This window comes from Centrocercus urophasianus, unplaced genomic scaffold, assembly GCF_019232065.1.
Source record: "Centrocercus urophasianus isolate 14NV4802_14NV808 unplaced genomic scaffold, USGS_Curo_1.0 seq_12, whole genome shotgun sequence".
Taxonomy (NCBI): domain Eukaryota; kingdom Metazoa; phylum Chordata; class Aves; order Galliformes; family Phasianidae; genus Centrocercus; species Centrocercus urophasianus.
Window position 1 is genome coordinate 30,454,970 of NW_024884364.1, and position 26,317 is coordinate 30,481,286.

General features: G+C 38.0%; 1 protein-coding gene across 2 annotated transcripts in view; it reads left to right on the forward strand.

Moving 5' to 3' along the window:
- The window catches only part of SIM2 (SIM bHLH transcription factor 2), a 53,556-nt gene that overhangs the window by 19,178 nt on the left and 8,061 nt on the right, over nt 1-26,317 (forward strand). For both annotated transcript variants that reach the window (XM_042810465.1, XM_042810464.1), the window contains exons 5-9: nt 11,227-11,312; nt 13,505-13,704; nt 17,586-17,692; nt 23,330-23,477; nt 25,279-25,447. In XM_042810465.1, coding sequence (XP_042666399.1) covers nt 11,227-11,312; nt 13,505-13,704; nt 17,586-17,692; nt 23,330-23,477; nt 25,279-25,447 — 710 coding nt within the window. The remainder of the gene's footprint in view (nt 1-11,226; nt 11,313-13,504; nt 13,705-17,585; nt 17,693-23,329; nt 23,478-25,278; nt 25,448-26,317) is intronic.

Genomic DNA, 26,317 nt, shown 5'->3' on the forward strand with positions numbered 1-26,317 from the left:
GGAGGAGAGGAGAGGAGAGGAGAGGAGAGGAGAGGAGAGGAGAGGAGAGGAGAGGAAAGGAAAGGAAAGGAAAGGAAAGGAAAGGAAAGGAAAGGAAAGGAAAGAAAAGAAAAGAAAAGAAAAGAAAAGAAAAGAAAAGAAAAGAAAAGAAAAGAAAAGAAAAGAAAAGAAAAGAAAAGAAAAGAAAAGAAAAGAAAAGAAAAGAAGAATAATTTGATATCTTTTCCAAATGATGTGTACTGGCAGTGCTTAGATTTCAGATGACTGCATTGGTCCTTAACTTCTTTCCAAATACTGCTTAATATATTTCCAGTCTGCAGCATGCCTCTGTGTCCTGGTTTAGTTCTGTACCTGTGAATCTATACACCTCAGTCTGGCACTCCCTGTACCACTCATATTTGTTGCATAGGTTGATATTAAGACTCCTGGACACCTATCCTAAGATATGCCGTACTTAGCTAACAGGAATCTGAGAGTTGTTCAATAGTGTAGTGCTAGGAAACTAATTTCTTAGTTTATGGAGAAGTTGTTTTGATGTATGTTGTCTTTCCTGGAGAACCTACAGTTCTGGAAGCTTCTCTTTTCTGTTTCTTCCAGTAGTGGAACTGACAGACTGGGTCCACTGAATGAGATTTTCCTGCTGGAGTAGAAAGTAATAACCGAGCAGTACTGCTGTGCTCCAAATTGTGGGGATGATAGGTTATCAGTAGTTATCCCATCTTGGAAGTTTGTAAGGTTGTCTAGACTCAGTGCATGCTGCCTATCTTCCCCTGCTTAGTGCAGGAGACCTAATAGGTTGTGGTGCTCATGCAATTTCTGCCTGACCAGGAGTAGCTTCAGAACATCTTGGAGGCGTGTGAGGAGTTTGCCTCTTTCCTCACCTCACATGTATGAGGAACTAAATTCTGTCAGCCTAGTAAGTTTGATCTACTACAGCTCAGCAGCAAACCATTCTGGTACTGCTAGTATGGTGGGCTGTACAATGCTGGAAATGTTGTGAAGCGATTGTTAATAGGTATGTTGTTCTGAGGTGATAAGTGCTGTCGTATCTGAAATAGTGTCTGACTTTCAGAGGCTGAATGTGGAGGATTGTACCAGAACTGTTATCTACAGTTAAAAAAACAGAAGTTTATTGGGAGGTGCTTTACCTCCTGAACCATATACATAAGAATAAAGCAGGAAATTTTTGTATGATATATCAGGGTAATGAAATCTGGATATGTCTGGTAATCTGTCATCCCTGCAGCTGAATACAAGCAAGAGAAGAGATTTTTGCCCTGCAGTTTGTGCAAGACAAGCAAGCAATACTGAGAGGGCCTTGGCATCAGACACTGCTCTTCCTTATGTATATTTGAAGCTAACCAATTTGAATTAGTGTGTCTCTTAGTGGTTTCATGTGTGTGGGTTTTTTTCAAGGATTTCAAACCTTTTAAACACCTACAACTTCCCAACCATTGCTGACTTGCACATCAAGCCATGTTGTACCAAAAGCAATTTATTAACGTACCCAAAAGTAGACAAAAGGAAAATGGGATACTGTATTTATCAGACATACTATTTGTCTGCTAGCAGCTGGGTAATTCTTATATGATTTGTGATAATCATACAGTGAGTAACACAAGGAGTATGGAATGCACTGTGTCGGGCTCTCCAGCTTTCAGGGCACTGTTTCACTCCAGATAAGAAGTAAACTCCGGTCCACACTTTTCCTCTCAAGGAACATCCTCTTCCCTACTCCTACTTTACTTGATACCAAAATAAGGGAATAAATGGAAAACTGTATAAGGAAAGATACTTTGTCACACTGTTCTTAAGATTAATTTTTTTTTTCCCCGTAACACCTATGCAAAAAGACAAAACTTGGTAGGATTTTTTTTTTATTTGCTTTGATCCACTTAAAAGTATTTTATAGGAAAACTGTTCCTGAAGGCTAATGGTTTAACATAATGATCCCATTGCTAATGTTTGTGTTATTTTAAACTAGGGAAATCTAGAAAAAAATATTATTTTGGATGTACAAAAGTAGAAGAGGGCACACTGCTGGCATCCCACTTAAAACCTCTTTTTTTTTCAGTGGTAGCTGTCAAAAAAGTATAGGAAGAACAGAGTGCTAAAAATTAGAATTTGCTTTTCTACCTACTGCTCTGTTGAATTCCTTCTCTAAAAAAATTTGGAATCATCACTTGTAGGAGCAAAGGAAGATTTGGACAAATGCTAGCAAATGCTGCATTTGGATCACAGGAATGGTAACTGAGATAATTTATTCTCTGCAGCACTGATGGGATTCTGGTTACTGTTAGAGCACAGAAGAAACTGTCCAACTGGGGAGGAAATTTGGGCAGTTTTGCAAGCTTGGAACTCAAAGACGTGGTTAACAACAGAACAGATTTTTTTCTACCATAGCAAGATTATCAGAACAAACCAAGTTAGCCCACTGTATGGGAGCTGCTGAGTCACAGCCTGAACCTCTGATTGATCACCTGAGGCAAGCCATGAGTCAGCCAGAGGAGCACAGGTGAAGGCAATTCAGCTGTGCTGCAGGAAGGGGTGGAGCCTGGCTGCACCTCTCCTAGACCTATTTAAGAGCTGGCTGCCAGTGGGGAAGGATCTCTTCTGGAGATCCCTCCTTCTGGTGTTTTGTGGTGAGCCCAGCATAAGGGTAAGCCTTCCATTTATTCTCTTTTGTTATCATAGTCCACTTCACCTAACTCTCTTGTTTATTTGTGATTGCAACATCTTAATATCCATTGATTATACACCCACAAACTTCAGTTGTTAACTTAGTGTTTGCATATGAACTTGCTATCTATGCATATAAAATCTATCTTTTTACAGTATAAGGCATTTATATTTTATCATTCATCTGGTGTCACCCATTTACTAAAAAGAGGACAGAGTATTCTCAAGGATATACTATTCAGCCTGTAACCTGCATGTGTATGTATAATGTTGCAGTGCAACAGGGTGAAGGGAAAGTAAACAATCTATTTTTTCTCTCTTACTTGGAATCCAGTTTTGACCACACATACCAAGTTAAGAACAAGGAAATGTGGTTTTCATATATCCCTTTGCGTGCAGCATTTCACTTCACAGAATAGTTGCATTCACAGACTTACTCAGGTACTGTTCATTCTGGCACAGTGATAATAAAGTTGGTGGTCAGTGTGCAGCAGTCTTGTCGGTCTCACTCCTGGTTTTCCACTAGCTTATTTGAAGGTCTGCTATGAACTTGTCTGAGGGGAATTCACCAAATGTATTTGCAGACTCCTTCTTACCCTGACCTGTTGTGTTGGTCAGTTCTGGATTCCCAGCTTCAAGGACATCCATAGAATCGTGTAATCTATTCTATAAGCATCTCCTTCGCATTGTTCCTAGAATGCTTTTACATCTCTCATGTTCTAGAAGTTGGGGCTATCTGCATTCAGAATTAAGGGCTGGATGTTGTGGCATTTGTCTCTTCTGTTTCTCAAAATAGTTGTAGCCTTGCTATGCTCAAAAAAGAAGCTAGCCACGAAGCTTGCATGCTCTTTTAGTCAGCATTGTGCTGTGTGGGACTCAGACGCTTTGCAGAATAAGAGCAGAACATGTGCAACTTTAAAATACAGAGAAGGTAAAATGAAAATAACCAACTGAAAGAGGGAAAATATGCAGAGTGTTTGGGGGATGGGCAGGAAAGTGTCATCCAGACATGAACTTGTGCTATCTATGTTTCCACCCTATAAAACAATTCAGTAGGGACATGGAGCACAGCTTATCACATGTTCATGCTTTGACACCAAAGGAATGCATGTGCCTCTGAACAAGCTGTGGGAGAGAAAGCAGAAGCAGGTAACAGTGTGCTTCAGTTTAGGTGTGCCATTTCAAATAGCTTCTTTTTCCCCATACTGTAACACTTTAGACACCACACACAAGCTGCCCTACAGAGCAAACAGGTATCAAGACTTAAATTGATGTGGTACATCATTAGCTGTGTCAAAAGCTCTCATTTTTAATGCTGTATTTTAATCTTCCATAGTGATGGACAAGGCATACATTTTTAAAACAGTCCATGGTGAAGCATGGTGCAGTTTATGTGCATACATATGTCAATTTACACAGTGGTTCTATAACAAAGTGATGCCATATTTTGGTAATGTGTAAATCCAGGAATTTTGGGAAAGATGTAGAACAGTAGACTTTACCTTACAGAAAATAAAGGCACGAGAGATGAAGCTACGGAAAAAATTATAATAATCTTTTCTCCATTCACAGTACAAGCAGCATGCAGACCACAGAACTTTGTGACTGCTTCCTTTCAAAAGAGAAGAGAGATGGAGTAAAAGCAAAGAGGATTTTCATAGTTGCACCCCTAGGGACGGACAGTTCTGACTTCCATAAAACTAACTGCAATTTCATAAAAAAGATTGGATAATCTTATTTGACAGTCTTGTGCAAGAGAAGTGAATATACACACAAATTCTCTATTCAAAATAGCAAAACCGATTTTGTGCACCATGACATTTATGCTGTTTATGACATTAAGAAGTATATATTTGTAAAACATAAACGTGCTATTTTATTCTTGAGCTGTGCTCACTGTCAAAATGTATTGCATGATGTAGTAGACAAGGAAAAGGGATAAATGAGATGGCATCCTTTGTAGAAATGAGGTTAAGAGCTGTGAGAATGAAATTCATCTTTGGTATGGCCGGAGAGGACAAATGACAATGTCTGTGTTCTCATTCACAAGTCATTTTGCCTCAGCTTGTGAAGACGTTAGCATACAGATGAGTTGGTCATCTTCTGAGTGCAGATGACCCCAACTTCTAGAACATGAGAGATGTAAAAGCATTCTAAGAACAGTGCGAAGGAGATGCTTGTAGGACTCGAATTAGGCCATTTACTCTCTGTGTCACACTCACAAAATATACTCAGCTAAGTTGTAGCAGCACATCGAAAAGGAAGCTTCCAAAAGATGTCTAGGTCATATAATCATATATTAGTAAAACAGAAACATTCCTCTGAATCTGATAAGGGAAATGGAATTGAAAAATAAGGAATGATAAATTTGAATTATTATCTTGGACGTGGACTTGCAGTGCTTCCCTATAAAACCCATAAATGATACCTCAAACTCAGTGCCTATTAAACTATCTGACAGTAGACATATCAAAGAAGTCAGGATCTCATGAACCTCAATTATACTCTTTCAAAGAAGAAAATACAGAAAAAAAAAAAAAGCAGAGAAATCTGCTAGAAGTATATAATTGTGTTGATAAAAGCCAGTGTTTTACATGCATCAGTTTTTATTTCCAAGTATTACCAGTCACTCACATTTCTGTAAAAAAAAAAAAAAAAAAAAAAAAAAAAAAAATTTTTTTTATGATGGGAGAGGATAATCACTTTCAAATGTTAAACATCAATACAGGGCAAAAAACAAAAACAAACAAACAAAAAAACAAACAAACAAAAAAAACACAAACAAGCAGAAATTTGATATTATGAGTAATCCAAGCCATAACAAGTATTGGAAATGGCGGGAATAGAAAATAAACTTGAGATCACGTTTCACATAACTGAATCAAGAGAAGTACTGTGCTAAAAATGGGAGACTAAACTTTTAGAAAAAATCCTAAGGTTCTGCTTTTCATCTGTAATTCCTGTAGTAGATAAACAGAATTTCAGTAACTTCTGGGAAATGTTAAAAACTGTATGAGGACGCCTGGCCTTCCTTCCAAGAAGCTATCACGAGAACATTTCAAGATACTTAGCAATTTAAAAGTAGGGGAAGTGGTCTTCTTTTTTAGCTGTATGTGATTCTGAGATACTTTTAAACTTGTCTTTGGAAAAAGCTTGAAACAAAAGAATGTACGAACTTTGAAAAACTCCCTTCTGAAAAGAAGGATCAATCTCCCAACTATTTTTAGATTGTTTAGGAGAAGAAAAAAGTCACATTCAGATAAAGAGAGACAAATAGATACTGACATGGAAATAAAGGATAAAGACAGGAGGAGCAGTTGCCAAGCTGCAATGCTTACATCCATATGGGAAAGTCGCATTAAAACCTTTTGCGGAGATGCACAGCTGTCTCAGAATTATAGACAAGCAAGGGCTGGAGAAGGTGCAATTAAATAGATACTCATCTGTGATGAACGTTCTGGAATAGTAGGTATTTGAAAGAAACGGCACTAAGTGATACAACAACAGAGAAATTCATCATTCAGTGCAGAGCAGCAAAATTTGCTCTCTCCATGCAGTGGATGTCACACCTTTGAAAACTCAGTTGGCTTATTCCAAAACAGATGCATAAACTTCTTAGATAGGAGTAGCAGAACAGCACTGTATTCTGAAGAAAACAACCCAAATACCTCCCCCTCCCTTCTCCTTACACACTGATGCACAAATTCACACTCTATCACATTTTTAACCTTGAAACTTTGTGGACTTCTCCTCTGACATTAGCTTTGTAAGAATCATCTACTGTTCCCCACAGTCGTTGCTATACTAAGGCACTTAGCATCTCCATAAGGGCTTATAAGTGTATCAGTACCATATAGGGAAAAGTATACGTACAGGTATACAACAGCACAGCTTGTGACATTACTAACATAGCTTTATTATCTGTCATCAAGTGTAGCACTGTGGTTGGTTTTGAGACTATTCCATGAATGTCTCATATCGGTCAGGTGCAGTGAATTTCACTGACAGTCTCCAGTTTTGAAAGGTTCTAGTACTTCAGGGTGAAGGTTGGTTGCAGCTTGCTGTCAGTTTTCCAGGTTTCTAGCTTCCTTATGGAAGCTGTAGCCAACAAGGCAGTGTAATACGCAATACCTCCTGCTGTGACAAATCTGAGTTTACATATGAGGTTGTTTTACTTCAATTGAAAATATCCCCATTATCACATTATGTGAACGTAGACTTGACTCAGTTCCAGGTGTTGCAAAGGTGCGATGGTAAAGTACAGCTTTGCTGAAAAGCATCTTTATGCTGAATGCATTTTTACTTCTTACTTACCTCTTTTAATTGTTTCTTTTGTGTAAACTCAATGCGAAGGCCTACTTCAGATTTTTTTTGGCTACTCGTTAGTATCAGTAGTATTCTATTTCCCATTCCTCATTATCTGACTCCTGCAATGTTTTGGTTTAGTCTTTTCTATGAAACAAAACAAAAAATAAAACAAAAGCTTAATATTTCAGTTTATGCAAGTAGTTTCTACATTTATACGTAGATCTTCACACTGTTTTTAACACTTAGCACAAAGGTGTTTTCATCACTTATAGCTATGCTTTTATGGAGTATGCTTTTATGGAGCTAGCATTTGGAATAATTAAATACAGAAGTTAAACCTTAATTATTAGACAAGCGTAAGTATTCTCTAATACTTAAGAAGGCTACTTTTCTTCACTATTACTTGTTTTCTGGTTCAGTAATAACATTTCACTATTTTTTAGTCTCTCTCAAAGTTTCACATATACACACTTAACCCACAGTTCTCTCAACATATAACTCTGTAAGAACTGGTAGCACTTGATTTATTTCCTCTTTATTTCAGCCCTTTTACCTTCTTGATAGCCTAAGACTCTTTCTATTTTTATATGTGCTTTGCTTACAAAGTTAAATGAAAAAAACAGAGCTGATATCAATATATTACTGGGTCTGGTTACATTATGCTCTTACATTTTAGCAGTACTTCAAAACTCAATTGACATTAATAAAACCATTTAACTGATAAAATTCTTCAGTTACATTCACATCTTATTTGAGCCTGAAGCATTATGTTTATGTTTATTGTTTTTCTTGCTTTATTAATTTGAGGCTTCTGCTGCTTCCTCCAACATCTCCAGTCATTGTACTTTCACAGTGGGTGCTGGCCATTTATGCTATAGGCATTTTTCCTGCTTTGCAAACACATTTTTGTTTCTACTATCTCTTCACATTTTTGTTATTAACATCTGTAGCAGGGCAGCACGTCTTAGCAATCATTCTTCTTGAAGCTTTTCTGATTTCTTCTGTTTGAATATTCAGCTTCTCTCTTTTCTTTCTAAATCTTGGAGTACCCCATTTGTCTACATTCTTTCCATAAGAGTAGGCCTTCTTAATTGCACCACGTACAGCCTGGACGTGATTAACTCAAGTTTTGCATTGCACTGACAGATGTGTTAGTACCCAGCAGGATATCAGGAGTCTTTATATCACAATCACCTTTACAATGACAAATTTACTTCAATTCTTCACTTTGCTACCTGCCTTCTGCTACACTTAAGGGCACTGTAGATTCACATGGGCAAATGTATCAGTTTACATGATATCTAATTCACACTGTTCACACTCTTGTCTTAAGTTCTTTATGCAAGGGTTTTGGTTTTACTGCTCCTTTAGATTTTACAACCTCTTGATCATATCTGGAGATGGTTTTATTCTCAGTAGGTGCACACAGACGCCTACACACAGGGCTGAACAACAATAGATTGACATGGACAGAACAGTTGCATTTACAAGCACGCCATGCACACAAATCATGCTAACACATGCATAAGCAGTATGAATGGCCTGGTCCCACTTCTTTCTTGCCAGTTAATCAGCCACAAAGCTTGGCAGTGGATTTTACACACTCTCACAAAGAATCTCTCTCTGATATCTTAAGCACTTTTCAGTTCCAGTTCTGAAATCAAGATGAGAGATGCCATTTGGTACCTGCGCATAATCCATTGGGCACTGTAAAACAACCATTAGCCTTAATTTATCACATAACAAGCCCCGCTTGCTGGTTAAAAATGTTTTGCATCCAGCTACATTAGGGAGCATGTTGCATCATTTAGCAATTCTGTTATGGTTATGGTCCAGGAAGTTTGCTTATCATCATCACATATGAATTCCTTCAGCTTCTTCAGGTTAAAGAGCAGTTTGTTGAGTAGGGTCCAGAATCTGCTTGGCCACATGAGCTCTCTCTCCTTTTGCTTTGCTACCTTCAAACCAAGTAGCTCAGTTCTCCAAGCCAGGAACTCCTATATGAGTCCCTGGTTACCTCATGGCTAACTGTTTCCTCTTCAGATTGCAGACATGAGATGTAACTGATTTAAAAGACCAGCGTTTTGTTGGTTCAGTAACATGCAGCTAAAAACTCATAATTCAGTGATCCAAAATTAATAAATGCATCATATTAAATGATAGTTTTATAGTTTTTTCACCTGATTACAGACAAGAATAAAGTTACTAATCATTACTTTTCAATCTCACAAATCACATATATATGCCATTAAAAAACAACTCCTTCACTCTTCCTTCCCCATATTGCTTACTACAGGGGCACAACTCTATCCTTCACACTGCTGTCTTACACTACACAGCATCCTTGACCTTGAATTCTTTTAATTACTATCTTGGTTTTCTGAATAGCCTGCAGCTAGTAAAGAGAGCTAGTGTCACAGGAGGACTTGTTTACAACCTGTGATACTGAAATCAGGGAGATAACCACCAATTTTAAACAACGAAGGAAAGAAACATTATCTTACAGTCTGGGTGTTAATACAGTTTTATAGAGATGCAAAGATCACACTATAAACATAACTCCATTTCTGTTGGAATAGTGAAGTTGGTACTAAGTATTTCTAAAGAAGTGTCTGCAGTGGTTTGCAATAATATTTAAAAAAGAGGGAACCAGCTAAAGAAGGAGCTTTTTATGGAAAGAAGTCCTTTGTGTCTCATGGCACGGCATTTGAAAAGGTTCCAGTTTCACTAATCATCTCTTCTAATAAAAGAATGTAAGAATATTAGCAACTCAGTCCATGCCTGAAGATGTTTGGTTTTTCAGTCCTCATTGCTGAAACATTAGCATTTTTCTCCCTTGAAACCATTCAAAGAGAGCAAGTTGTCTTTATTTTGTTTGAAGTGGATTGTGGCAGAAAGAGAGCAAGCACCAGTAAAATTTGTAGAAATGTGTATTAAAAAAAAAAAAAAGAAAAAAAAGAATTGCACCTAAATCTCAGATTCATTTTTTATTCATGAGATCATACTTCAACAATAATTATTTGTACTGTACGGTTTCCTCCCTACAAAATATATGCATTTGTATTTAAAAGTATCCATAGTAGATGTGCCACTTCATTTAGAGTGCCTGTTTTTCCCCATGTGGATCTAATTTGCATTGGGAAGACAAATAGAAAATTCAAATACTCAGGAAGGCTGGTACTTGTTGAGATGCACTGTGTGTTGCATTTCTTTTTCCTTCTTGCCAAGTCCATTTTCCTGTGGTTGTATCTTCAGACCTTTAAACTCAGAACTTAATGTGAAGAGTTTATTGGTTTCCAGGTAGTGGTCTGAGGCTCAACCACTGCAGGTGTGTGGCTAAGAGGTGTTAATTGGATGATGGATGCACAAAAATCGGAAACACAACTCAACAGTAAAATCAAATTAAAGCAGACTCCTGCTGATCACAGTGGGTTTTGTATCAGGCCCTGTGGAAATTCAGAAAATACTACATATTGCAACAAATCTGAAAACCCCCAGGTTCCCCGATTCTTCTGTTCACATAAATACCAAATGAGTTTTCTTTTCCTGATACAGTTCTGTTCTGCTGAACTGCAACTTCTAGTAATACAAAGTCAGAACAACTAGTGATGTCTAAAAACTAAAAAAAAAAAAAAAAATCATAGAAAGAATAGCTAACTGCTAAAGAGAATAATAGGTTATTTTTTTACAAGGGTACCTGAGAAATATCTAACTTCGAAAGTTTACTTGATTTTACCCTTAAACACATTTGTTTAAGAAAATTCTAGCAAGAACAGCTTGGAAGTCAGTGCAAAAGGTAACATTATTGCATATGGAGGCCAGCGTTTCACCAGCCTGGATGTGACTAGATACATACAGTGAAATCATAACAAAACCAGCAATTTGTTTGTTTGTTTATTTCTGCTATTACCTTGAAGTACCTGGTTTACTTGCACTCCAAAGGAGACACTTCATTCTGTTTAGCAATGCAGGCAGGTACCTGGCTATTCAGAAACAAGGTGATGGCCTTATGAAAAGTAGCTAAAAAAAATTTTGAGGCTTGTACAACTTTCACAGAGAATCTTAACATCAAAGTAAAATAAGTCCTAAGGGTGGAGACTGAGTGGAAAAGCAGAATGGTTGACCTCTATTGCTGTCTAAGGCTGAGGCAGAAGCAGTTCTGTAAAATCATCAAAGACAATGTTATGGGCAGTTTTGATATCTGCAGCAATAAATAAGCGCTGTGGTTTATGCTTTCAGAATATGAAATTGAGAGATCATTTTTCCTGAGAATGAAGTGTGTCCTAGCCAAGAGGAATGCAGGATTGACATGCAGTGGCTACAAGGTAACGTGCATGAGTTTTTACTTTCGCATATACAAGAGACAAGTTCATTTAGTGAGCTTGGTTTTAACTACATGTAGCTGAAAGCAAAGTCTTTGATGGAAAGAATCAGATCAGATGCAAAAGTGCTGATGCAGATTCACTCAGTAATGTAGTTCCAGACCCTCACCGAATTAACTGGGATTTATTTTGTTGCACAGTTCCATATTTCAAACCCCTGAAGTTCCAGATTGGGGTATAGAGAACCTCTTGCACCTCTTGCTCATGAGGTGCAAAGAGAATACACGTTCAGATCTTGTTCCCTTATGGAAGCAGAGAAAGATGGGGCAGGATTCTATACACAGGAAGTCGAAAGTCTCCCCACATCCCTCTGCCTTGATCTTACTGTGCTTTTTCTGAGCAGCCACCCAATCACACAGGTCACTCACTGACCTGACTGGAATCGCCTCAATATTCAAGAGACCGTAATGTTGCCATAAATAATCACTAATATCAACTCAGGGTTTGAGCTCTACTAACCTATGAGGATTGTTTTCAAATCCTGCTGCTTGTATTAATCATACCTTTACTACATGAAACCAGAAAGACACAGCATACAGCATATACTGAAATTCTACAGTAACATATGCCATACAAGTACATTTTCATCTTTGCAGTACATATTCACTGCTCTTTGAGATATACAGTAAAATTTTATCACCTAAATATCAGGAGAGATGGATATTTCACATATATCCTGGTGAGGATCTGTTTCACTCCAGTCATTCAAAAACAAAAAGAAAAGCATGCAAGAAAAGCAGATCTCATTTAAGGAAGGCATTCAAGGTCCAGGCATTTATCAGCTTATTTACATTGTTATCTACCTGCCTACACTGATTTATACGAGCCCTTGTTTGCTCAGTTTCTTCCGAAGTAAAATCATTCTGTCTCAAAGCGGAATCTGAAATCAGATAAAAACATCAAGATTTTAGTTGTGATATCTCTGTATGGTTTCCTTTTTTCCATGTATGGCTGGTGACTAGAGGAATCACAGTCTGTCTCTTTTTCTTCATTATCACAAATCTGCACATTGAAGAATGTAAGGATGTATTCATTTAGAGGGGTGTCAGCTTAAATTTATTCTCTCTGACTGTACGTAGAGTCAAAATTTAATACTACTGAACATATTATATGAATAGCTCAAGTGCAGGAGAAGTTCAGTAATGAAATAGTGTGAGAATCAGTAGGATCTGCAGGAAGAAATAAATAAAATTCTTAAATAAGTTTTGATATTGTTTATCGGAGGTGAGGAAGGAGGTTATACTGGGGGAATCTATTTATAGGTAACAGTTCAGTAAGTTGTTCAGAGTTCTAAATACACTGGAAATGAATTCCTTTACACTGGATGCATTTAATAGAGAATCAAATAAGGAAATTAAGCTGAAGGATGTGTATAGAGTATTTCTGATTCCCCACAAAGCCCAGACAAGTGTCCTGCCTGCTGTTTGAAGTAGAAAATTGGCAGGAGCAAAAATAATTTCTAGACAGTAACAATAAATTAAATAAATTTTATCTTGCAGAAGAGTACCCCATTTTTTTTAATTATTTCTCCCTCTCTTTGGCTGACCTTGTGTAGTATTAAAGGCTAACACTGAAATTATCATTCCTATGATTAGGAATTGCATATAGTAATTCAGGAATCTGGTCTCAAGACCCTGGGTTTGGTCAAAAGAATGTCATCTGAACTTGACTGAAAAGTTCATTTAAAAGGTCATTTAAAGCTCATTTCCAGTGCATTTGCACAGATAACCTCTGGTATTTACAGATGTGATACATTAATTTCCATTGTATACATATACGCGTATGTCAGAGAATTGGAGTGATTTAAAATAGCACCTTCCATATTTTTGATTAACAAACAAGAAATTAATATCAAAGGATGTTTAAAATTAAAACTGGAAAGCAGTATAGATAATCATTAAGAGCACATGTTGTAATACTGGATTAATCATGTTGTCTGAAAATACAAAAACTGCATTTATTGTGTTTTAATCTCCATTTATAAATTAACCACAATTCTGAAGCCTTAACAGACTGTGGAGTAATTGTGCTCTAAGGGTGCATTGCCTTACAACCTCACTGAAGCTGGGTGGACAGTTGACTTTCAGCCTCTTCCTTTGTCATCAGATATTGACTGTGTTTTCTTCTCATGCCAGGTCATCCACTGCAGTGGCTATTTGAAGATAAGGCAGTATATGCTCGATATGTCTTTGTATGATTCCTGTTACCAAATTGTTGGACTGGTGGCTGTAGGTCAATCTTTACCTCCCAGTGCAATCACTGAGATCAAACTTCATAGTAACATGTTTATGTTCAGAGCAAGCTTGGACTTGAAGTTAATATTCCTAGATTCCAGGTAAGCAGCTATTTCATTTCGAGCATAAAATATTTTCAAAGTCAAAAGTTCTAAGTTACGGTGGGTTCTTTTTGGGGGGTTGAACTCGTTGATTTCTAGAGGGTCCTTCCAACTCTTACAATTCTGTGATTGTTTGATTCTGAACAAATCAGAATTGCCATGAGAAAGTAAAGCACTACAAAGTTATCTGGAAGACAAAGACCACGTGGGTCTTCAAAGCCCTTTGGGTAAATGGACAGTCCATATTTTGTCTTGAATGCCAACATAAAAGAGTGTGTATACTTCAACTGATAGCTACATACATTTTCAGAGAGTCAGTTAAAGTCTTGCTGTGATTAATATGTAGACAAGCAGTAAAAATTTTTACTTTAAAGGACATAAATATTAATAAGCAAACCTAGTTAAAGTAATATGTATGCACCATCATCTGTAATTTAAATGTCAGCAACAAAAATGTTGAAATCAAATTGACTTGCCAGGGTCATCAAGAGCTTTTGCCAAAGTAGTAAGAAAACAGAATATTCTACATTCTAGTTTAATGCCTTAACAATGAAGCCAACTGTACTAACTGTGGTTACTGGAGTGAAAATTAATTCCATTGGATAGTACATGAAAACACAGCCTTTCTGAAGAAAACTTGGGAAAATGACTATTGTTTAGGAAAGAGAATCTGCTCTCAGTAGACATAACTCAACGGCTGAAAAGGGGAGAGCAGAAAACCAGAACTAAAGTAATTGTAAAATGACTCATCTTTTTTGGAAAATATAGTATCTTTTACTATACAATGACCCTTTGTACAGTGCAGTTCAAGATACCTTGAGGGAAAAAGTCCAATTCCCAGACAGTGTAACCAATTTGACCACTGACAAGACAATCATTCTTTAACAATCCCTACATACAGAGCATTATGTCACATACTCTCTCATTTCCCTGACATTCTGGATTTGTAAGAAGCAGAAATGATATTTATGTGTAAAAGTAAAAAAGACTCTGTATCCAAGACTGGGGAAGTTTTTCATGGCAGGGCAACCATGGAAGAACATGTTCTTTTTCCATGTTAAGTCAATGAGATAGTGGGACATCAGCTGCTAAAATACAAAGAACTGGTTGTTTTTCCATTTTTTTCTTGGCATGCCTTACTTAGTGTAACAGCTACAAAGAGTTCAGCAACATGTCTTTGCATGTGGAAAAAGGAAAATGATGTGCCTAAGAGGAACTGCCTGAAGATATTAGTGTCTTCAAAGGAGACAGCATAGCCGGAGGTGTTGACAGGAGCAGAGAAATAACCAGTACTGTTGCATAGCTGTATTTATCAAAGAGCAAATGGGTATCATCCATACGCATAACTGTGTATGGACGGTTATGGACGGTTAGGAGTATTAAACACTACTAGAGCCCTTTGCTTTCCCAGCTGAGCAAACCAAATTATTTTTTCCTCAGACTAGGCGTGTACTAGGAATAAGACAAAACTGTTTTCAGGTTTTCTTCTGGTATCTGTGCAAGAAAAAGAATTGCTAGATCTTTAGCTGTAAGTCATTGAGCAGACAGGTGAGTGTTATAGCCGCAAAAAGAAACAGGCAAGTCTTTCTGGATACTCAATACAACATAAAGCATGCAATAGATAATTTGTCAAGGTAACTGAAAAAAGAAAACAGTTTTTTTCTCCTTTAGAGAGATATGTAGCTTCTGATTTTGGTGATGCAACCTTTTTTTTTTTTTTTAAATTGCCATATAGTTTACAAGGCTTTAAGGTACTCTAGAGGGAAGATCATTAGGCCAAGCTCCGTTTCTTTCTGTTTGTGCTTTGTCACACACAACAACCCTCAGAGCCCAAGTTCCCTACAGTGACTTTCTGATGGGTTGTTTTTGCGTTAAGGAAGTTAAGCGGTTCATTTATAGACTCAAAGATTTTGAAAGTTTGGGTGTTCCTATAAATCTTAAAATTCTTTGGCCCATATGAAAACCAAATTCAAAGTAAGGCTGCACTTCCAGAAAAATTCACACCTGGCTTGAGTTTGTGGCTTTTTGTTTGTTTGTATTTGGATTAACTGTCTCTGTACTCACCAACTAAGTAAGAAGGATGAGCTGCCACCCTTATTTTAATTGCAGAAAATTCAGAAGGGACGTGGAAATCTAAACAGGACCTTATACCAGCTATTTTATATGCTGATAGGCTTAAGCAAGAATTTGGGCCCCCAGAATTGTAAGCTAGTAAGGACAGGGCACATTGGAGAGGGGAAGCACATGAATATGTTCACATAGTGTCTTATGGAAACAGATCACAAGTGCTCATTCTGTGTTGGCAAATCCTGAGGCAAGGCATTGTCAGATGAAGGTATAGCTTCATATTTCCCATATAGCTATAAGAGATATAAATGCTTTAGTTATGAATTAGACCATGAAGGCATGGGGCCTTTTTTGTTTGTTTATTTGGTTGGTTGGTTACTATTTTTTTGTTTTCTGATTTCCTTCAGAAGAATCCCACTGTGTCTCAAATAGGCTGTAAATCTCTGTGCAGTTCATGTGATTACTTAGTGTTAGAGCAAGAGTAAATAAGATGCACAGTAGTTATAAATAAATAAATGAATGAAAGAAAGAAAGAAAAGGAAGTTTGCATGATCTGCAACCCTCAGTGACACGCGTTCCTTGAGATCTCTGCATTCCTTTCTGTAGATGCTACTGTGTCAGTCCTTGATATAGAATTTATCCACACTAGTATTTTAGTTCAAACCAGAAGCATCCTTTTGAAGCAAAGGTCCCGACCATTTCCACTCACTGCACGGCAGTTCATGTCATGAAGATGCGTTAGGCATGTTAACTGGGTGAATTTCAGATGAGACTAAATTAGAAGAATACCTCCAGGAACACGTGTAGGGCACTCCAACTGCTACAAAGCTTTCAGTTAGAGTTAGTCACAAGAAAATGTCCCAGAATTAAGATATTCAGGCTCCATATCCTCAGCTCTAACCGTTTTACTCTACAGTTCACTTGCCAATGGACTGCGTTGCTTGTTCATGTATAGCACCTTTGCATAGCACCTCTTGTCTGCTATAGATGCTTTAGATGAAGAAAGCCCATGACAGCATAAAAAAAACCCCAGCAACACTTGGCAAACAAACAAAATTATGGCCAAGTTGCACAATGTACTTTAAGTTTTTTCTTCTCAAGGAACAGTACTAAATAAATAAAAAAAGTCCATTTTGAATCATAAAGTTTGTCTTCCCAGGTGACTTGCAGGTGTGGCCTCATATAGGTCTGGGCAGGGTAGCCTCATTCTTCAACATGTGCAGAAATGCAGCTGTCTCAAACCCTTTCATTTTTCTTCCACTTCTTGTCATGTGAGGAAGTTTTTCTGAAATCTAGCTTCAGCTTTCCTTTTCTTAGCTTGTGATCTTCATAGCTCCCGTCTTCCTACATTTTCAGCTGGAATAAGCTGTTTCCTTCTTCTGTTAGTCATTAACTGGAATTTATTTATAGACTTGATCACAGTCTCTATGGAGAGACATACATGCTACACTTGTATGTTTGCAAAAGCAAATGAAAATTTGTCAGTGGTGTACAAGAGTAGTTTTATTGTTTCGTGACTAGCTCCTCAACTGGATCTTTGTATAAACGATCATGCAGGGCAGTGGCAAAAGCCCAAAGCTGAAATAAGAACTCTTTTTCCTGTGTATGTGTAAGGCTGGCCAGGGAATAACTGCACCTTGCTTTGGCTGGGTTGAGAGGGTTTATTTTCTTATAAAGATGAGGATTCTGTTTCCAAAACTAATATTTTGTCCCACCATTTTTAGGTACCTGACTTGCTGGCACAATTAAATGCTAGGTTTGTAAAACTGAATATTCCTGGAGATTTTGCTTAATATGGAATCTTCCTTTTCTAGAGTGACTGAATTAACTGGATATGAACCACAAGATCTGATAGAAAAAACCCTCTATCACCATGTTCATGGCTGTGATGTGTTCCATTTACGATATGCTCATCATCTGTGTAAGTAATAAGAATGGTAGAGTGAAATTTATTTAGTAGAGTGGGAAGTTTTGCAGGCAACAGGCACTACATTGGAAAAAAAAGAAGTCTTTCAAAACCTTGACTGGAGATAGATTTTCAAAAGTGCTTGGCTATCACTTAAGGAAACCATTACTTCTGCAAGTAAGCTAAATACTCAATATACCGTGCTTCTGAAAATAATATGAATCTGGCTACTTTTATCTTTAGGATCTGAGCTCTTTTGAAAATGTGGACTTGATTCTGGGTGGTGAACTCCTAAAGGGAAAAAAAAAATACGAAAGAGCAAGTGAGTGAGCAAGAGTGGAAAATCTGGACTTTACTAGTCTCTATTAGAAGAAAAATTATGCAACAGCTCCCCATTCCTCTGAAACATGTTCATAATAAACAGCCCATGTTTGAAGTGAATGTAAGCCCCCAAAATCCTAAAATTAATGTTCTTTAGTAGCATGTGGGTGAGGTTTGGAGAATGGAGTGTCAGGAAAAAAAAATGCACGTTTAATATTCCTCCATCTGCAATCCGAGACGCTAATCATATCTTCAAACATCTGGACTTGGGAAGTAGTTCATCCAGTAGCGCATTAATTTGAGAAGCAAATTGAGGGAATAGCTGAAATCTGGACTTGGCTCACTCTGCTGCAGCCCATACAATGCAAAGATGAAATCCAAAAAACAATTATTAGTGAACTTTTTTTCCAGTTTGTTCCTGTGGACTGAAAGCAGTTGGAGTCAAATCCTTCTTTTAGGCTTCCTGAGGTTGGTTCTTCACCTTACTTTGGGACGTTCATGAGGACTTGGAAAATAAAGGAGGATGTAATTGTATTTGGCACAAACCAGTGCTGAAATTCCAAGTACTGGATTCTATTGACAGCAGAGTATGCTACAGAAAGCAGAAGCTGACCTTTATAGGAAGTTAATATTTGCCATAGTGTTACTGAAGATTTTGCTTTACGATCTAAAAACTAGAATGACCAGGGCATGATTGATTGATTTAGTGAAGCGTTGTTAGAGTTAGGGTACTATGCTGAGGTTGAGGTTGGACTTGATGATCTTGAAGGTCTTTTCCAATCTGAGAGATTCTATGATTCTGAGCTGCAGTGTGTAATGACCTCCTCCACATTCACTGGGGGCATCCACTGGGTTAGTAGCGCTAACTTCTGCGCCTGGTGGTGAATGTTGACCTATACAAAATCATACTTTATTGTCACAACTATTAAAAAATACCTATGTCAAGTATTATGTAGATGCTTCCAATTAGCTGCAATCATCTCTGGACAACAGTTTGTCCATTTGAGAGCAGAGTCATGGATAGCTCTGTGTGCACTGTAGACTTGTAGCTTGATTACTAGTTTGACCTGTATATGACTGGTGTTCTAAATAGGGACACATTATGTTTATTCAATTACTCAAAAACCACAACCAAACCACACACAAAGAAAAAAAAAAAACAAAAACATTATTAACCAAACAGAATAACTGAAAGCAGTTCTCTAGCTACTCTACCAGAATTACAAAGATAAGTCATTGAAAAGTTTAAAATAAAAAGAAAAATATGAAATATGTAAACATGAAAATATGTACATAGAAATTCATGAAATTTTCAAGGAAGCTACATACGAAGAAGCAAAAAGAAAAAAAAAAAGCTTGGTCAACAGTGGGAACAGTGTAGAATCATTGTCAAAATACTAAGTAATAGGAATTATTAAAACAGATGTAAAGTGTACAAACTTTCTCTGGGGAGCACTGTTATAACTCCCCCACCATCCATCAGCAAAAATGTCTGAGGAACATGAGCAGTAAAACTCTGGCAGGTTTGACGTATCATTCAATAAAACAATCTGATGATTAAGTGTCATCTGATGAAGAAATCTGGAGAGAAACATCTTACACCTAATAAGGGTATTAAGAGAAAAAAAAAAAAAGAAAAAAAAAAAAAAGAAAAGAAAAAAAAAGGAAAGAAGAAAAGCAATATAAAGCAGTGTAACCAATTGCTCTTTCTAAGAGGGAAAAAACAACAACCCTGAACTGGAGACCTGAAGCTTGTGAACTTTAAGTTAGGCAGCACAGAGAACAAAACAGAGGAATCTGAGAGGAACAAGTTAGAAGTGTAACAAGAACAACAGACTATGAGGAAAATGTACATGTGAATATTTGCCTCAGGTTTCTTGTTTTAAACATTTGATTTTCTTCCAGCTCTATGAAAAAGATTCTGATGTTTGAAACAGTGTTATTTATTTCTATAGCACCATCAATATGCACAGTGTTTTCTCTGCAACTGGGGAAATGTGGCCACACAAATAATGAGTCCTTGCCTTTTAGAATCTTGCATTCTAGTAGGCAGGATAGAAAAGCTGTTCTAGTACAGGCAAAATATTCCTCTTTTCCATTATAGAAGATACTTTTCTGGCTTTGGAGAAATCCTTTCATTTCTACCATCATCTTTTTGTGAAGAAGACTTTGAGCATCCCACATGTTTTAGCATCATTGCTCTTTGCACCTTGTAATTTTGTACAAGGGTCACATCTTTGCCTTGGAAAAGCCGTAGCCCCAGCTGATGTCATGCCCAAACTGATTTGCTGTTTCCCACAAGTTATGCATTTATAGAACCTATCTGGTGGAAGAACACAGTTTACTGTCCATGGCATTGCCTTTGCTATTGCTTCCACAGTAATCAGACCGTTTGGCAGAACTGCACTAGTTTTTAAGAGAGCAAAAGAACTAGGGCACCATCCCCTGACCACACTGCTCAAGAGCTGGACTGATGACATACAAGGCTGTGTGTGCCAGGGACACTAAAACAATAACTGCTCTGAGCATGGAACCAAGAATTTCATTTCTCTTAGTGATATCTTGAAGTGTAGGCTGGCAACTCCCAGCCATATGCCTGTGAGCCTGCTGGAGCCTTTTAAAATAGACATCTGTGATAGACCAAAAGGGGAACCCAGCCAGCCCAATGCCTTTTTCAGCTTGCCTGGTGAATGAGGAGAGAACCACAACAGAGGATCACCCAGCTACAAATTGCACATGTCAGAGCCAAGGGTAAAGCCACTGAATCCTTCCCATCCCATTGCAGTGGAGGCCACCAAGAAGTCTGAAGATTTTATTGGTAGTGGACTTACCTCACTCCCATTTCTGAGGTTTCCCAATCAGCATCTAATAAGGATAATTTAACAAAGAGTCAAATGGAAATTAACCTTATTTTCTGTATTGGAAGCATGGCTACTGTCTTTTAGTCAAGGTCAGACTTTCCCCAGATTGCTAAAAATGCAGTAGACACAGAGTCCTCCCCCTGTCCCAGGAGAAATACTGTTTTATCCATGTAATTAGGAAGAAAAGTGGAACGCTGCAGTACTCAGTGGTTTTTACATCTTTTACAGTCCTGTCTTAACTGGAGAGCTAAAACAGGGATTTAAAAAAAATAAAAAGGAATTAGAGAGAAAGAAAGATCAGAACTGATCCCAAAGCATCTGGATGAACTTCATGATAGCTAGCAAAACATCAGACCATTAGATTCTGTTTTGAAGGATGGAGGCCACATTAGAAAAATTATGTTAAATGATCTGGGCAAAAATATAAGCCCCTTTTTCTAGAACTGTAAAATTTGGAATACAGAACCACAAGAAACATTGTGATTTCAGGGCACAGTATTGGTTATTAACAAATATTTTTAGAACAGGCTTCTGTGGCATTGTTACACTGACTGCTGAGTAGCAAACGCAACACATTTATCTTTGTGAGATACATTGCACTTAAACAGGATATATGTCTATATATTTTGTGGGTTTGTTTATAAACTTGCATACATTTTCCCCATTATTTTTTTCAATATCTGTGCATATGCACCCTCTATCACCCTCCACCTTAGTATTCTGCGTAGAAATGCAGGCATGAGAAGGAGCATCTGCAAATATGAAGTAAAATCTCGTATATAGAAACTTCAAACTCTAAACAGCAGTAGTTTGTTGTTAGCAGAGATTGGTTTTTGAATGTCCTGCAAGATGTTTTTATTTATCTCCTTGATTTCTGAACAAATGGGTGCCATATCCTATAATTCAACCCTATGCTGAAGGACTTGGGGATCCTGATGAATGATAAGCTGCACTTGAGCTGGCAGTGTGCCCTTACAACCTGGAAGGACAACAGTATCCTGGGCAACATCAAAAGAGCAATGGACAGCAGGGAGGGGATAGGAACTGTCTCCACTGCTCTGCCCTTGTGAGAACCTGACTGGAGAGCTGTGTCAAGACCTGGGGTCCCGAGCACAAGAAAGATGTGGAGCTGTTGGGTTGGGCCACAAAGATGATCAGAGGGCTGGAGCATCATTCTGATGAGGACAAGCTGAGGGAACTGGGCTTGTTTAGCTTGGAGAAGAGAAGGCACTGGGGAGGTCTTGGTTACTTGAAGGGATTTTATAAGCAGGAGGGGGATCGACTTTTTACATGGTCAGATAGTGATAAGGCAAGGAGGAGTGGATTTAAACTGAAAGGGAAGATTCAGGTTAGATTTTAGAAAGAAATTTCTTGCTGAAGCGGCAGTGAGGCACTGGCACAGCTGCCCAGAGAAGCTGTGCTGCCCCATCCCTGGAGGTGCTCAAGGCCAGGTTGGATGGGGCCCTGGGCAGCCTGAGCTGGTGGGGGGCAGCCCTGCCCATGGCACAGCTTAGAACTTAGAACTTTAAGGTCCCCTCCAACCCAATCCATTCCGTGATTCTGTGAAATGATTCTACGACAATGGAAGAAGAACTAATGTTTCCAGAAATATCTGTCTATAAAAATCAAGAGCTTGATTTTCTTAGGGGGATTTACTGGATCTGATGAAAAGTCTAATCGTGCTCTATCTTCTGCTGAGAGCAAACTGTCCAGAGAGAGCACCCATATGCAACAGACTTAAAGGGCTTTTTACCAAGAAGAAATCTTGCTTCTGTTTGTCAGTCTTCTGTTGGACTATTTATTATCCACATTATTGCAATCTCTAATTGGTATTGAAGTTACAAATGTACACTCTCCCAAGTAAGAAGTGAACAAAAAAAAAAAAAAGCCAACTCCAGTGATGACTGACAGCCATATGATTCAGTAGCAAATAAAACAAATAAAAAATGATTACACACTTCACTTTTTTTTGTTCTTGGCTTAATTCTGGATGCCCTCTCACAGAGAAAGAAGGGTCATAGCAACATAGCATAAAATACACAGCAAAATACACAATTATCTTTCAAGCAATGAATACGGAAAGTGCTTCCAAATACACTAGAGTGTTGTGTCCACTTGAAATATTTCTGCTGCCTTGAACTCCTTTTCAGTCAGAGGATTAGAAACAGAAAATGCTTTTGCAGAACATAAGAGGGAAAAAAGTAGGGTGAACTGGAGAAGAATGGAAAACAAACTTAAATAGTTCACAACATACTATTTGTAAACAACAATGTGACATCGTGAAACTATATAAAGGAGTAGGGTAGACGCCTGTGCAAATAAGTTATTTGAAGTTCTGTGGGAGAAGGAAGTCTAAGAAAGGAGGAGGAGGAAGAGAAGTCCCTCCCTTGCAAATAAATCTCTCCAGGGAATCTCTAGGTCATAACTCCAAGCAATGTGAAATGCTTTTTTTTTTGTATTTTACTCACAGTGTTGGTGAAAGGCCAAGTAACAACCAAGTACTATCGACTACTGTCCAAACAAGGAGGCTGGGTTTGGGTGCAGAGCTACGCTACTATTGTCCATAACAGCCGTTCATCACGGCCTCACTGCATAGTGAGTGTCAATTATGTCCTTACGTAAGTCAAAATACTTTGTACCATTACCTGTTACCGGTAATTGATTCTTTACTTAAATCCTTTAAGTTTGTTTTACTTGTGTCTTCTGTTATCATTTTGTGTTTGCATGCTTCAGCCACTTTGCTCTCCTGATATCCTCCCTGTTTTAGTTATAAAAGCTTATTGAGCTAAAAAAAAAAAAAAGCTTGTATTTATGATGACTGTTTCATATACTGCATGTTTGAGTGCATAGCACCACTGGTAGCTATTTGTGTTAAGTCTGGATCCCAGTTCTGCAACTATCGTCAGAACAACAGTGGTGCTATCCCAACACAGTGCTCCTTAGCAGAGATCGCAGTGTCAGTTCATGAGACAGTAGATAGTAGAAAATGTTACTCCTCTAAGGGATGGTGGATAACCAAGGATTCCCTGACTTGCACTGAACAGATATACACAATGACAAACAGCTCCCACTGAGCTTGTGAATGTGCAGTGTTTTGGGCCTGCTATTTCTGATTTCTGGTTCAAGCCACAAAGGTATTACAAAACTCTTATCATGATATAAGCCTAAGAGAGACAGAAATCCACATGGGATAAGTGGGATAAGTAATAGTGAAATAGACTGTGCCTGAAAAAAACTATCTGTTAAAAAAAAAAAAAGATAGTGGGCACCATTGGATTGAACAGCAGTGGAAGAAGGCAAGGAACTACACACTCTTTTGTCTAGGTTTGTTCATTTCTTAACTTGCATCAGAGTAAATTGTGTTTGCATGACATGTGAGGTGGGGTCATTTGTGTTTGTGTGTTATAATTCTGTATCTATTACTTGGTCTTGAAGAGTTGAAGCATAAGAGCTAGCAACCACAGTGTATTACCTTAACCTACCTAAAGCAGGTATTCAACCCTGATGGATAACTGGGCAGTACTACGCTCATTCCTGTACTGCTGTGAGATAACAGCACCAAGGAGATACTCAGTCCCACAGCCAACATGAGTTCCAGGAGCTGGGGCACTGACTGAGGAAACTGTGCCAGGGTCATAAGAGCATAATCTTGAGTTGAATTTACTTCCACGTTATTCACCAAGAAGCGATAGAAATTAATTCTAGATAGGAACTGAGAGAGAAGTAGGTTTTCCTCTAGTTTTCCTTTCACAAATATACTCCATTGTTTCTACTGACAAAAACAGAGAAGACAACTTACTCATCAAAAATATATTAATTTTTGTTTCAGTAGATGATTCACAGCTTGCTCTTGTTTTGCTTTTTATCCTCTTTTGTACAGAAGTCTGCCCGGTATATAGAACAAATGAAACTGAACACAACAGAGGAGAAATTAAATTCTAGAAACTGTCAGAAAAACAGCATTGCATTTCCTCTGGTCTAGCTACAAGGGTACTGTGCTGTTGGGAACGAAACGCTGCTCTTTTGCCTCTCCTCAGAGCAAGCTGTGAGTGAACAGGGAAGAGACCAGCTCCTGACTGAGGAGACAGATTAATTGATCCATGTCTTCCTATCAGCTGACGTGGTTATGATTCCAAAATACAGAGTACCACAGAGGGCTGAGAACAATAATTTCAGAGAGCAGGGACATCTAGTGCAAAGATGTCAACTCTGTTAACCCAGCAGAATGTTTGTGATAGACTCCCATGAAAACAGTCAGACTGTAAAATTCACTGCCTGCCAGCATTCTCATCTGAGCAGACTCAGTGAAAATCTTAGAAGAATGAAAACATCGTGAATGCTAATACGTATTTTCAAATGAGCTATTTTATATTTATGGTATGTTCTGAATATGTAATTTATTGGACTGTTCTTTTGCAGAGATATTGAGTATAAGGAACTTCAGTTGTCACTGGACCAGGTTACCATTTCTAAGTCACAGTTTTCATGCAGAAACTCAGTATCTACCTCGCAGGAAACAAGGAAAATAGTAAAACCCAAAAGTAACAAAATGAAGGCAAAACTCAGAACAACGCCTTACCCACAACAGGTAACTTTCTTGGCGGTATTTACCTGCAGTTACTGTGGTAGAGTCCTTGAGCCAGGATAGAGATCCTCTGTAGCTGAACTTACCGTACAACTGACTACAGTAGGCTCTTCTGCAGGAACTCCCTTGTAGGCCAGCATACAATGCGAACCTTTTGTTCTTGGGGTGGACAGCACAAGCAGTACAAAACAACACTGGCAAGTTGGCAAACAGAAAGACTTTTGGATTTGGAGGATATAAAGTCCTTAAAAAACCCAACATGTTTTTTTGGTTAAAAAAAAAAAAAAAAAAAAAAAAAGGAAGGCAATGTATTAAGGACAGTTGTAGGGTAGAACGCATCTCATTCACTGTTGATGCGCAGATTTTTTAATGTCACAAAGATACTGGCAGTTTCCTTTTGCCAGAGAAGGCTTCATAAAAAGGAGTCCTACAAAACACACCATTGGGATGGGATTTGGGATATCTGTCACTGTCTCTGGGTGAGTTAGAACTAGATGGGAAGGGAAACAGTGAAGATCATGAAACAGGGTTGGTGAGACTGATACAAAACATGAGACATTCTAAGGCTTCGCTGAGAGGGACTACTATTATCTTATAAAAGTACCAAATTAAGCTAGCACGTACATTTCAGTCAAAACATATTCATGGTATGTAACTCCACTAATCAGTAACTTCCTGTGCTTTGCAGCAAATTCATGCTCTCTGTTATTTGCAACTGCCTACATTTACTAGCTAAAATCCAACTGGCAAAATTATCAAATAAAACCTTAGCATTAGGATGTCAAAATTGTTCTTTGTTTCTGTGTTAAGTGAAGGTAAACCACAGTGAAGATAAAGAATCTTAAACGCATGGCAAGCCAGTCCCTTTAGCCA